Source organism: Kryptolebias marmoratus, linkage group LG6 (genome assembly GCF_001649575.2).
Source record: "Kryptolebias marmoratus isolate JLee-2015 linkage group LG6, ASM164957v2, whole genome shotgun sequence".
In the NCBI taxonomy this organism is placed as follows: Eukaryota; Metazoa; Chordata; class Actinopteri; order Cyprinodontiformes; family Rivulidae; genus Kryptolebias; species Kryptolebias marmoratus.
Genome location: NC_051435.1, coordinates 27,514,695 through 27,527,743, shown reverse-complemented (window position 1 = coordinate 27,527,743; position 13,049 = coordinate 27,514,695). Strand labels below are relative to the sequence as shown.

General features: G+C 38.7%; 1 protein-coding gene and 1 pseudogene across 6 annotated transcripts in view; one reads left to right on the top strand and one right to left on the bottom strand.

Moving 5' to 3' along the window:
* The window catches only part of lrch1 (leucine-rich repeats and calponin homology (CH) domain containing 1), a 114,000-nt gene that overhangs the window by 62,560 nt on the left and 38,391 nt on the right, over positions 1 to 13,049 (bottom strand). For all 6 annotated transcript variants that reach the window (XM_017436252.3, XM_017436255.3, XM_017436248.3 and 3 more), the window contains exon 2: positions 947 to 1,091. In XM_017436252.3, the coding sequence (XP_017291741.1) occupies positions 947 to 1,091 (145 nt within the window). The remainder of the gene's footprint in view (positions 1 to 946; positions 1,092 to 13,049) is intronic.
* Positions 4,324 to 4,644, top strand: LOC112451403 (annotated as a pseudogene).

Here is a 13,049-nt window from a genome sequence, read left to right as displayed (position 1 = left end):
ATTGTTAGGAGAGTGAGAACAATCTGCAAGCAATCCAGCTTCCATCACATCTCAGCTTTAAAAGCTCAACTCCACACTCTCTATTTCTGAATTGAGAAAGCTCCTCGGATGAGAAGCGAAACGTCTTCAGCTACAGAATAGAAGTCCAGTTGTTTTTGTTTTTTAACTTTTTTTGAATGCTTCCTTAAAGTATTTTGACCTAAAGTTGATGTAAAATAATATGCAGTACACAACTGAATAACATCTCCCAATCTGAAAATAAAACATACTCAAACATAGCTTCTCAGCTAGCTGAGCATTAGTGTGAAAAAAAATGACGCTTGATATCAGGGATACTGAATAAAAATACAAATGGCATGCCAGAAAACTTTTTTAAATGCTGATTACATGACACAACTGGTTGCCATACAACCTCCTCACTGAAGCCATTTATGATCAGCAGCAACACAAAGCTTTTCCCCCCAGGCTGGTTTTCAAGCTCCTGCGTGTTGTTCTGAACCAACCATGCTTGTGTCGTGTTTTATGCAGGGTGCTTTAGATGGTATTTTCCTGTTTCTTTTCTGTCAGGAGTGTTAGTCAAATAAAACGTGCACTGCATCTAGAAAGAAGAGGTGATCACCTGTGACTGACATATTCGTCATGTAGTTAATTTACTACTTTCAACATAAGTATATTGTACTTGCTTATTACACTATAGTTTGTGTAGAACATAAAAATAAGAACATTATTTTGTTTTTTATTTAAAAAACAAGCATTTTACATCCAGTCGTGAATAAATCTTAGACTATTTCACATATGAGTTGTGTATATATGAAACAGTTGTAACTGTGAACACAATCTGCTTCAGTTAAGGAAGTTTAATGTTCTTGGTAATCTTGACTAAGCAACAGTAACATGTCCAGAATACTATTGATCCCTTCAGACATGCGTGTAATAATGTTTGTACCTGAGGTTTAAGGATGTGAGTGACTGCAGGCTGATGATGCTGTCTGGGATGGTCCTGATGCAGTTGTGATAGAGGTTTAGTGTCTCCAAGGCAACCAGATGACAGACCTCAGAGGGGACATCAGTGAGTCGGTTCTTTGATAGGTCTGCAGAAAAAAAAGAACAGAAGAAACTAAATACAGAACATATCTAAGAAATAAAGAAGTTTTTCTTTCTTTTCTCCAAACTCTCTTCCACCTGCTCCCTACCCTCACTACAGATCAGTGTCATCTGCAAACATCATAACCCATGGAGACTACTGCCTGACCTCATCTGTCAACTTGCTCATCACCATTGGAAACATGAAGGGTCTTGAAGCTGATCCCTGATATAATACCACCCTCAACCTGAAACCATTCGTCAATCCTACTGCATAGCTCCCCACTGTATCTCTGTCCTGGTACATACTGAAAAGAAATATGACAAAAAAAAAACATGATGACCAACTTGTTTTTTTGCTGAAATATACTTAAAAAAAAGGATTTTATTTTAACAATTGATTCCAACAAGCGAAGAAAGAAAAAACCTTTATTTAATGTATAGTCTTCAAATAGGGATTTATTCCCTATTTCATGATTATATCATCATAACCTTGGACTTGTGCTGCAAAACCAGCCTTTAAAAACATATGGAGTTTGCAAAGACATGACTCAGTATTTTCTTTTAGGTTTTTAGAGCTGTCTGCTTATAAGTGTGAATAGTATTTGCAGTATGACTACTATCAAATGGATGAAGATGTTATTGTCATTTCCAGCACCAGTTGTCTATTTGAATGTGCCTTATTTAGACAAAGTGCACTCATCTCTCAGCCAGTGTGATCTGGACCATTTGCAGTATGTAAACAATCCAACAATGGAATCTGAGCTGTTTTATTACAACATAAATAACTTCCGTACGAGTCTACAGCTGTCAGTGATGATTGAAACAATGTGGGTCTGTAAGTGTTACCATTGCTCTCTTTAACAACAAACAGCTCTATAGTGAAACCTACAGAGCATAATTTGGTCACACTTCTGTATGACTTTGTTCTGACATGTATGCCATATTTAAACTCACAAAATTGAGTATTCATTTCTTTTTTCCTGATTAGAAAAGATCAGAGCATGCAGGATGAAAAAAGGTAGTTTTTCCGCTGAGTTGTAAAATGATAAACTCGCCTGCAGGCAGCACATATCAGCCTCTAATTAACAGTCATTTCATGACTGGCTTGATTCCTGAAGAGCAAACTAAAACTGTGCTGTTTATAGCTCTTCAGTCTGTGTTCTGCAAAAATGATATCAGAGGTTAAAGAATTGAATATTCCTTTTTAATGATTATTTAACTGTCAGTATGGGATAAGTAAGCAATCAGATTTCATATAGAATTACAAAACTATCTTACTTTTTTACATTATTTCTTCATTTATTGGACAAAACACAGGCTAAAAATGCCTTAACAGTCAAGGAGGTGTCAGAAAGTCATTTCCAACATTTTAGATCCCCATCATTTTGCAGCAAGAACAATTTTTCTTAGGTAGGACTCTTTCAAGACAGGAGTTGATGTCCCAGCAAGTTCACCTCAAGGTCAGACTGCAGTGATCAGAGAAATTATATATAAAAAAAAAAAATTATAATAAGACTCCACTGGCCTCCGTTTTTTTGTTAAATGTTAAGTCTGTGACAATTGAATTCAAATTGTCTGAACCAGTGTGAGTTGTTTAAAAAAAGTCGCTAGAAGAAAGTGCCTTGACTATAAAAACAAAACAAAACAAACAAAAAAAAGTGCAGCAGCAGACATGAAGTTTACAAAGTTGCATCTAAACAAACCATAACACTACTGAAACAATGTCCTTTGGACAGACGAAACAACAGTGAATCTTTACCAATGGAACAACCAAAAAAAGAAAAGAATCAAGGTGCTGCCATGGCCCAACCATGGCCCAAATTACCCTTGACTGAAATGCTGAGGTGGGACCTTCAAAGTGAATTTCCATTGTCCACATTCCTGCATAAACTAAAGCAACACTAAACTAAAGACTTTGTCCATAACAATAAGAAGCACTGATATCATCATGCAAAAGACTTCCTACTGAAAATGGTTCTACAAGCAACTGAATCATACAGCAGACTTAGCATTAGGCATGGACCACTCTTATGTTTCAAGGTATGAAACTATTTTCAAAGACATGGTTTAAAAACTACAAAACATTTCTGTCAAATCATTCCTGCAGTCCAAAACAAATATAATTTAGATCTGTTCGACTGTATGTATCATAGAGTGACACCTGCTCAGCCTTTGGGTGGTGTGAGGTGTCAGTCTGATGTGTATGCTGACTGATGTAGATTAACACCCCTAAACCTCTCCCTCTGTTGGAAAAGAAGAAGGTAGCTGGTTAAGAATTAATCTTTTCTAAACACATATGAACACAGTTTTGCAATCAAAGGAGACGCTATTGTTAAGACTTGACATCTGAGGACGATCACTGATTCTAGCTAATGCTGTCTTGAAACAAACATTTACAACCAACTACAAAACTTATCATTTCAATCAGTGAAATAAACAACACACAGTAGACAGGTTGCTAAGGCAGATAGCATAGCTGATTTACTAGCTAATATAAATTTATTGGCCCTGTGGTGAACTGGTAAACTGTCCAGGGTATACCCTGCTGGAGATATGTAGGTACCAACAGCCCACAACCCTGAACCAAGTGGAACAAATACATTTACAGCCACCTCACAGTTGGAGCAGCAGCAAATTAATTTGTGATCTAAGATCCAACTGTCATCAGACTCAGGGAAGTGGGTATTAGTGAGAGGCGCAGGAGGTAACTGCTCAAGGCCAGCAAAGGTGACATCACATCCTGCATAGCTTGGCAACGACAATATCAACTTCACTTATCAGCTTCTGCCAAATAAGGCAGAGAAATGTCAGGCAAATGATTCCACATTGTTCTGCAGAGGCCGAACACTGAGCCTCTTGAAAACGCACTTTGTTTTTCTTCAAGGAGCGAGAGCAGGGCAAGAGTTCATTTCCTCTGCTGGTAAAAATCACGAATAAGGTGGGTTGTACTTTTCAGGATTGAAATAAATTAAAATAAATTCTAGAATTGCGCCGCTCGAGGTGGCTGCATGTTGGAGTAGCTCTGTTACACCCATTCTGAGATACTGTTTTTGAAAACTTTATTCCTCTTTTTTTCTTGATCTTAATCACTTTTTTTGGATGATTATTTCCTCTGAAATCAGATGCTGTGCAGCTGGAAGGATTTTTACTAAAAGCTTCTTACTTTTGGACATTTTGTTATGATGTGTAACCATGACAACAAGTGTTAAATGTGAAGAACCCTGAAGTCCAGTCACGGCCAGAACCAAGCAGACCGCCCGTAAATGCACCGGAGGGAAAGCTCCCAGGAAGCAGCTCGCCACCAAAGCTGCCCGCTAGAGCGCCCCGGCCACCGGCAGAGTGAAGAAGCCTCACTTCTACAGGCCCGGTACCGTGGCTCTCAGGGAAATCCACCGCCACCAGAAGTTCACCAAGCTGCTCATCCGAAAGCTGCCCTTCCAGCACCTGGTCTGGGAGATCGCCCAGGACTTCAAGACCGACATGCGCTTCCAGAACTCAGCCATCATGGCACCAGAGGAGGCCAGCGAGGCTCACCTGGTGGAGCTCTTTAAAGACACCAGGACTGAGGACACATCGGGACAGACCGCTACAAGAGACCCTTCCTGCCCACAGCCATCAGCATCTATAAAAACTCTAACAAAACCAGGACAATGAGCTACAACAATATTTAATTTCCCTTTGGGATTAATAAAGTATTTTTGAATTGAATTGAATTGAATTGAATTGAATTGAATTACGATTAGTCATGATCAAAAATAGCCTTGAAGACAAAAGCTCCTTGTGAATTTTGTTCATCAGTCATTCTGATGTTTGCCAGTCAGGATGAAAACTGAAACAGAATCAGTCCCACAGGGTGCTGCATAAACACAAGGAGTGATTTGGGATGTGTTGGTCCAGGACACTGTGATGAGAGTGGGACATGTTATTTTATTTATGATGAAATGAAAGCAAAGCAGTGCATCTTCACATTGGACAATCAGGCACCAGAACCTGTACTATTTAACAAATGACTGTTAGAAATGTTGCTGCCTAAATAATTTTAGTTGAGAAAGAATTCAAAATGAAGCTTTATTTGTTTTGTCCAACAAACTTCAGATGAACTGACTGGTCAAACAGCTTCTCAGAGCCAGAGGTGCTGCTGGCTCCTGTCACTCAAACTCACATCTGAGCATCAACAGCAAGGTGAGCATTGCATTATGGGTGTGACAGTAACAGGAAGTGCTATTTAACCAAAGTAAATGAGAAACAAATACCCTATTAAGCCGGCTTTTATTCACAGAGCAAACAGGAGCACTATGGCTTGAGTCACAGCAACACTCGGCTGTCATCATCAGGGTATGTATGTCTCTGAGTGTGAGGCTATGAAGTGTCTTTAGAAGCTGAAAGTAAACTCAACTGAACTGCAGTAATGTGTCTGTAAACCCTGAGGTCAACCTTAATAAGCATTTACTACAAAATATCTGACAGGCTGAAAGATCAAAAGACAAATTAAGGACAGCTCAGTCTCACATACACACATCTGTCAGGTTACATTTAAATGCATCTGTACATGCAGGTCATGTGAAGAGATAAATGATTCCCTCAGCCCTCAGCTAATGTACCCCCATGACATACAGTAGGCCTCCTTTTACTACTACTACAACAGTCTAACCCTGTTAGAATGTTTACATGTTTCTGGCTAAAAGTACGATTACGAGGCATCTTGTTTGGGGCTTTACTTCATAAAATACTCATAAAATGCATGTAGCAACAGTGATGTCAACTAATATTTGTGGGAAACTGTTTGGTGGGCTGACCATTTAGGATTATAAAGGCAGGAGTGATTTTCAAGGAATGGAACAAATTTAAAACATGTCCATCACTTGACAATGAAACAAAGTATTGTGACAACCCGCTCATTTCTGGAGCTATGTTGCACAGGTTTTGTCTCCTCACCTGACGCTCGTTTTCTCGGGGACGTGAACGTCGTGCGCGCTCACGAGAACCCAGGAAAAAGGCTTGGGCGTTTGTTTTTTTTCGACACAACACCTGACGCTCGTTTTTCAGGGATGTGAACGTCGTGCGTGCTCACGAGAGACCAGGAAATATGACGGCTCTCAGAACACTTAGTCAGTTACCTTTTGACGCTAGAAGCGGACAGACGTTTTCACAAATCGTCACAAGCGTGCATCCCAGATCGGAAACCTTGTTTTAGGCACAGCGCTGAGGCTGTTCAATCCCTCACCACTAAAACTCCGGTAGGTCCATTGCACGTGGCGACATCTTATACTTTCAAAAGTTCCCAAAGTAAAATACTCATTACACTCTATAGTGATATTGAATATTGTTTATCCATCCCAGAAACGTAGGAACCTATTTTGTGTTTCCATATCTGGCGTCTGAATTCTACACTGTAAGTGTTTACATTTTTTCTTTCTCTTTCTTCTTTCCTGTAAATATGAAAGTTTATGGCTTATGTAGCCTGATGGTTATTTTTTGTTGTTGTGTCATTGTTCTGCAGCTGTTGCTGTGGAGCAAAAGGAAATTTATATGGGAGCCTGTACCTCCTTGGAAAGGACAGTAAAGACATTTTTTTAACTTAATTGTTTATTTTCTCTTTATGGACACTTGAGCTTTCAAAGCCAGGAAAATAGCAATATTTTTGTTGTTGTTGTTGTTGCTGCTGAGTTTTTTTTTTCCTTTCATGTGCTGTTGCTCAAAAAGAAAATTTCTGTTTGTCATTTGACCAATTGAGGGTCAACACCTTGTGTGTCCGGTCCTTATGTGGCTGTATTGTGTGCAAAGGTATTTGAAAGAAATTATCCTATGTGTCAGGAGGCATACCTGACTGGCACCCCAGAATTTTGTTGCATAGTTCTCTTTCTGTTATTAAATACTTTTGAAAACTGTCACAGTATGAGTGCTGTTTATGTAGGTTGCAAAACTACTAACCCCTTAGTATTCTATTTTGATGCCTTACAAACAATATAATTATGAGTAATAATAATTAGAAGAAAAAGTGTGCTTGGGACAATTTTTTTTAAGAACAAGGGTGATGTACAGAGTTGTAGCAACTACAGATGAATTAAGTTGATGAGGCACACAATAAAGATGTGGGAGAGAATTGTGGAAACTAGACTTTGACAAGAGGTGACTATTTGTGAGCAGCAGGATGGTTTTATGCCAAGAAAGAACACCACAGATGCCATCTTTACTATAAGGATGCTGATGGAGAAGTACAGAGAGGGTCAGAAAGAACTTTATTGTGTCTTTGTGCTCTGAGCCCCTTCTTGTTTGCTCTGGTGATGGACAGACTAACAGATGAGGTCAGGCAGGAATCCCTGTTGACTATGATGTTTGCAGATGACATTGTGATTTGTGGAGAGAACTTGGAGAGGTGGATGTATGCACTTGAAAGAAGAATGAAAGTCAGAATGAGATGGAGGCAGGTGAACATTGAGGCTACAAGGAGCAGAGGTCACAAAGGTGCAGGACTTCAAGTACTTAGACTGTCCAGGAAAACAGGGAGTGTGGTACAGAAGGGAAGAAGAGTGGATGGAGAAAAGTTTCAGGAGTGATTTGTGACAAAAAAAAGCTGGCAGCAAAAGTCAAAGGAAAGGTTTACAAGACAATGGAGAGCCCAGCTATGTTGTATGGTTTGGAGACTGTAGGACTAACAAAAAGACAGGAGACAGAACTGGAAGTGGCAGAGCTGAAGATGTTGAAGTTCTCCTTGGGAGTGACAAGGATGGATAGGATTAGGAATGAGGTCATCAGAGGTACAGCATCGGTTGAACGACTGGGAAATAAAGTTAGAGACATCAGACTGAGATGGTTTGGACATGTGCAGAGGAGGGACAGTGGGTATATTGGTAGAAGGATGTTAGAGATGCCAGGAAAATGACAAAGAGAAAGGCCAAAGAGGAGATATATGGATGCAGTTAGAGATAACATGGAGGTAGTTGGAATGAGGACAGAAGACGCAGAAGACAGAAATAGATGAAGGAGGATGACTTGCTGTGGCGACCCCTGAAAAAGGAACAGCCAACAGGAAAAAGAAAATGAAGTTCAGCTTTTGTGCAAAAGTAAATAAAGTTCAAAATGTTTTAACTAATGTCATAAATGAAAAGATGCTAACAGATAAAACATGAAAGCCTTAATGGTAAAGAAATGAACAGCGTTATAATTTAAGTGACAGGTGGGTGAAACCATCCATGTTTTCAGATAAGGTTTGTTTAAATTTTGAGGTGTGTCTATGAGAAGGCAAAAATGGATTACTCAAAAGCTGAAAAATTGAAAATGAAACAGTTACAAGTTAACAGTTCCTATGAAGGCTATTTCAGAAACTTCAAGAACTCTGTCATTTTTACATTACCGCATTTTCCAGAATACAAAGCACACTTATAAGCCTTCAATTTTCTCAAAAAAACAACATTGTGCCTTAAAATCCGGAGTGTCTTTCATGTGTAACAAGTCATAATGTTTTTTGACTTTGGTAAACTACAAAGCCACACCGCTTGCAGTTACGCAGGGCTCCGTGCACAGCATGCGGACCTGAGCGAGTGATGTGGGCGTTTATACTTGACACTTAGTCGGTGCAGTATTCTTACACGTTTTGAACAGTTTGATTATCTTTGTGATCTCTCACAGAGGGATCATATAAATGCTGATACAGGCGAAATAGCTCTGCTAGAGCACCAAAATCGTCCATCTTGAATAGAACGTGGCTCGCGCGGCCCGCGCGAATTTACAAAAACTGGGAGGTGCACGACGATGCGGTACGCTTTATATATGATCAAAGTTCAAAAATGGATCGTTCATTGACAGTGCGTCTTATATTCCAGTGCACCCTAAAATGCGGAAAATACGTTACATGATTATCCTTGCAGAAATATTATGACATTTTTACTGAAGTGGCCTAGACTGCACCAGAAATGCAAAATCTGCTCCTGTTTGTTTTAACAAGTAACCATTTGATTGTATGTAAATACCAGTGTAATATAAAACTGACAATATTGTAAAGATTTATAAGTGTTCACATGAACTGCTATGATTTTGTTTTAAGATAGCTGCAGTCTTCCAGCAAGCCCAATTTGCTTTAGAAGTTTCTTTCATTTTTATTTTATTCACTCATATCTAATGGGGATCACATTTTAAATCCTAATAAAAATATGCTGTACATACAAACACATTTTGCCACACCCAATGAGGTAAGCATGAGACTTTCTGTGAAATAACAATACCCTCCCACTAGTCTGAAACAGGAAGTAGTCTTATCATGGTAATGATACTGGCCATCACTTTGCTGACTAGGTGCAACCTTGAAACCTCTCGGTAGTGAAGGCAAAAACAGCTGAAGAGAAGGAAGGGGAGTTGTCTCCATCCAAAAACAGAATCAGCATCATCTGAGATGCAAAGAAGAAGAGAGGCTGCAGTAACTCCTACAGTCATTGTTGATACAGTACCAACACATCAACAGTTTTTACTATTTTGTTGAGAATTTAGTTTTGGTGCCCCAACAGACTCAATGAGAAAAAACACTGCTATTTCCAACACCTTAGAATTTTTGAATTATATGGACCTTTTCAGCACTATCAATACAACAAAACCACTAAACTGCTTTACTGAAAAATTTCTGCATAGATTAAAGAACTTCTATTTCCTCCTTTTCATAGTCAGCTTTTAATTCCACAAAGTCTGACTTCAAAATTTCCATTTCTTACTCTGTTACTAGGGAATTGCATTTTAAGAAATAACACTCTTCGAATCTGACAAAGACTGCCTGTAAATCCACCGGAGGTAAAGCTCCCAGGAAGCAGCTTGTCACCGAAACCCAGCAAGAGTGCCCCGGCCAGCGGAGTGAAGAAACCTCATCGCTACAGGCTCGGTACAGTGGTTCTCAAGGAAATCCACCACTACCAGAAGTCCACTGAGCAGCTCATCTGGAAGCTGCCCTTCTAGCACCTGATCTGGGAGATCGCTCAGGACTTCAAGACCAACCTGAGCTTCCAGAGCTCAGACATCATGGCTCCGCAGGAGGCCAGTGAGGCTCACCTGGCCGGGCTCTTTGAGGACACCAGGGCCGAGGACACATCGGGACAGACCGCTTTCTGCCCACAACCATCAGCATCTATAACAACTCTTTAACGAAACCAGGATTATGAGCTACAACAACATTTAATTTTCCTTTGGATTTTATTTCCTTTCATTGAATTGAATTGAATCGAATCGAAGCCCAGTAATTATTTGATTTTTTTATTCATCTATTTTTTTTTTTATTGTGAGGGAAGCACATATTCTGTCTGTGAAACTGAATTTACCCATGACAACAAGTTTTATTTTAGGATCCTTTTAAAATAAACTATGATGGCAGAGAAAGACACTGGGACCCTTCAATGCTTCTCTTTTCTTTTCTTTTTTCCAAGAGGGAGATGGGCAGTAGGTGTTCTTTTGAAAAAAGCTCAACAACTGGAAAAGGAACTTTAGGAAAACTTGGCATGTCACTACCAGGCGCCAGTATAAATCCAAAACAAGAAGCAACAACCGGAAATATTAATATTAATAATAACTGTCTGTGATGGTTGCATTAATTTTTTGAATTCACTGATTTTAACTAGACTTCAAACATTCAAAACTCACGGTCCATCTCTAGTTAGTACACCATCACATTTTCACAGTTATAGTCCTCCTATTTTAAGAAACTTTGGGCTTGTTTTTCCTGTAAATTACATTAAAAGCATTGATAACCACGGGTTGCGATACTTGGATTTCTTTAGAAGTTTCTTATTTAGGCCTACTCCTGTCTGTCATGTCATGTTTACTAAACGACTAGTTTGTCCATTTGCAGCTTATGTTCCCCACCCCACTCTGCTTCTGACTGGCTGGTACCCCCTGCCTTCATTGGTTGGGTTAGTCATTTTTCTTGGTCATACTAGGAAAAAAAAAAGAACATCCATTCCCTCCTCTTTGTCTCCCCTCTTTAAACACAGGAACCAGTGTTGCCAGATTTAAAAAGAAAAAGTAAAATAACAATGTCACAAGATCTAGCAACACTGCTAATATTTTGTTAGGAATGATGTAATATTTTGCTGAAATTTGATTTTATTAAACAAATCTAGACGTGTCATCTCAGGACACACAAAACTGGAAACTCCAGGAATTCCAATACTGCATGTTAATTGGGTGTTTCTAACAGTTATCATACTAAGCATGTGCCTCTATGACTTTAAGTTTCACAGTAATATATTCACCTTACAAAAACACAACTCAAACTGTAAAAATATATTATATAATGTAATTGATTTCATTTAAAAAATAAAATACTTAGATTACTAAAGAGTAGCAGCCCAAGTAAAAAAATTTAGAGTTACATTTTTATTTATGAATATTTAATTTCTAATTAACAGATACACACACAAATGTGGTCAGAGGGTTCGGTGGTGCCGGTGTAATGGCAGCCTCACTGTCAGTCTGCCCCAGGGCAGCTGTGTGTGAATGTGTGGATGAATGGGTGAATGTCTGACTGGAGTGTAAAGCGCTTTGGGGTCCTTGGACTAGATAAAGTGCTATACAAGTGCAAGCCATTTATCATTTACCATAGGAGTGAGAGAATATACTGAGCTTTTTAAAATCATCCCTGACAGCTAAAACACCACAGAGCCAGGAGAGTTTGATAAAATATTGTTTTCTTTTAAAGATGTTCACAATGAGAAGACATAATAAAATTAATTTATTATAATACAAAAGTAAAAGCACTAATGTAAGAAATTTTTTTTTGCTGTTCTTCTTTTGTAAAATCTGATCCTGACTTGCTGATCACAGCCCTTTGTGTTTTTTCACTGCAGGATGTTTTTTTTATTATTGATAACTTTATCTTTTTTTTAATAAGAGGAACAATTGAGGTATTCCAGTTTTCAGCAATTTTTCACATCCGACTGACAGCTCACAGCAACAGGTAGGAGAGGTGGAGCGACCAGAGAAAACCCAAACTGTCTCTGACTTCTCATTAAAAGGAATTTAAACCACAGAAACGATGTGATGTAAGATGTCCACTAACTTGAAACTTGTCTATGCCTATATGCCTATATAACACCATATAAAATTAAAAACTCAATACTTAAGAAGGCTCTTCTGCAATAAAGCTAGTTTTATGTTCACACACTGAGAATCAGAACATAAATCTTGCTTTTAAAAAGTGGATGTAATCTATGGACATTTTTATGACACATCAAGAACCTGAGCAGACATGTTACTTTGTACTCAGTGACTATTCAGGTTGGATGTTCAAAGTAATTGTTTCATGTTATTCTCAGCGGGTATGTTGCAACCTGCAGGCTGACAGGAAACAACATATGTGGTTTGTTGGCCAATGAATTGGACAACCTGTCGTCCATCCTACCATCTTATGAACTCAGAAGAGAGAGCGGAAAAAGAAAAAGAGGTCATGATGGTTTCGGTAGACTTTTTGTCCTTTGTGTGACCATAGATGAAAATATCTGAGACCTCAGCGTGTTGTACAAAGACAGGCAGTGTAAAAAACTCAGACAATACAAGAATGTGGAGGCCGAACTGCTGAGGCTTGAGAATGTTTTCCAGCCCACTGATTAACATGGAGCTTTGTCATCAACAGCAGCAGGACCACAGGGAGACAAGAGGGGAAAGATAAAATAAAACTTATAATCCTAGCAACTAATAACATCTTCTCTTATTTAATATGAATAACCGTTTAATTTTCATGCCACAAACTACACATTTGGAATAACAGTATAAAAATGTATGTGAATTGTTAATGGTGGCATTTGGTAGTATCTCATCAAATGTCAATCCTGTTTCAATTGTCTTTGCAAATTTTCCAAAAAAAAAAAATTGTCCATCTGGGTTAGAACAGGTCAAAGGTTAATGTAAATATAGCAAATGGGAAAGGTAAAACTGGGCTAAAACACCACAAGATATAACAGATGGAGTAAGGCAAAGTAATGTTGTGA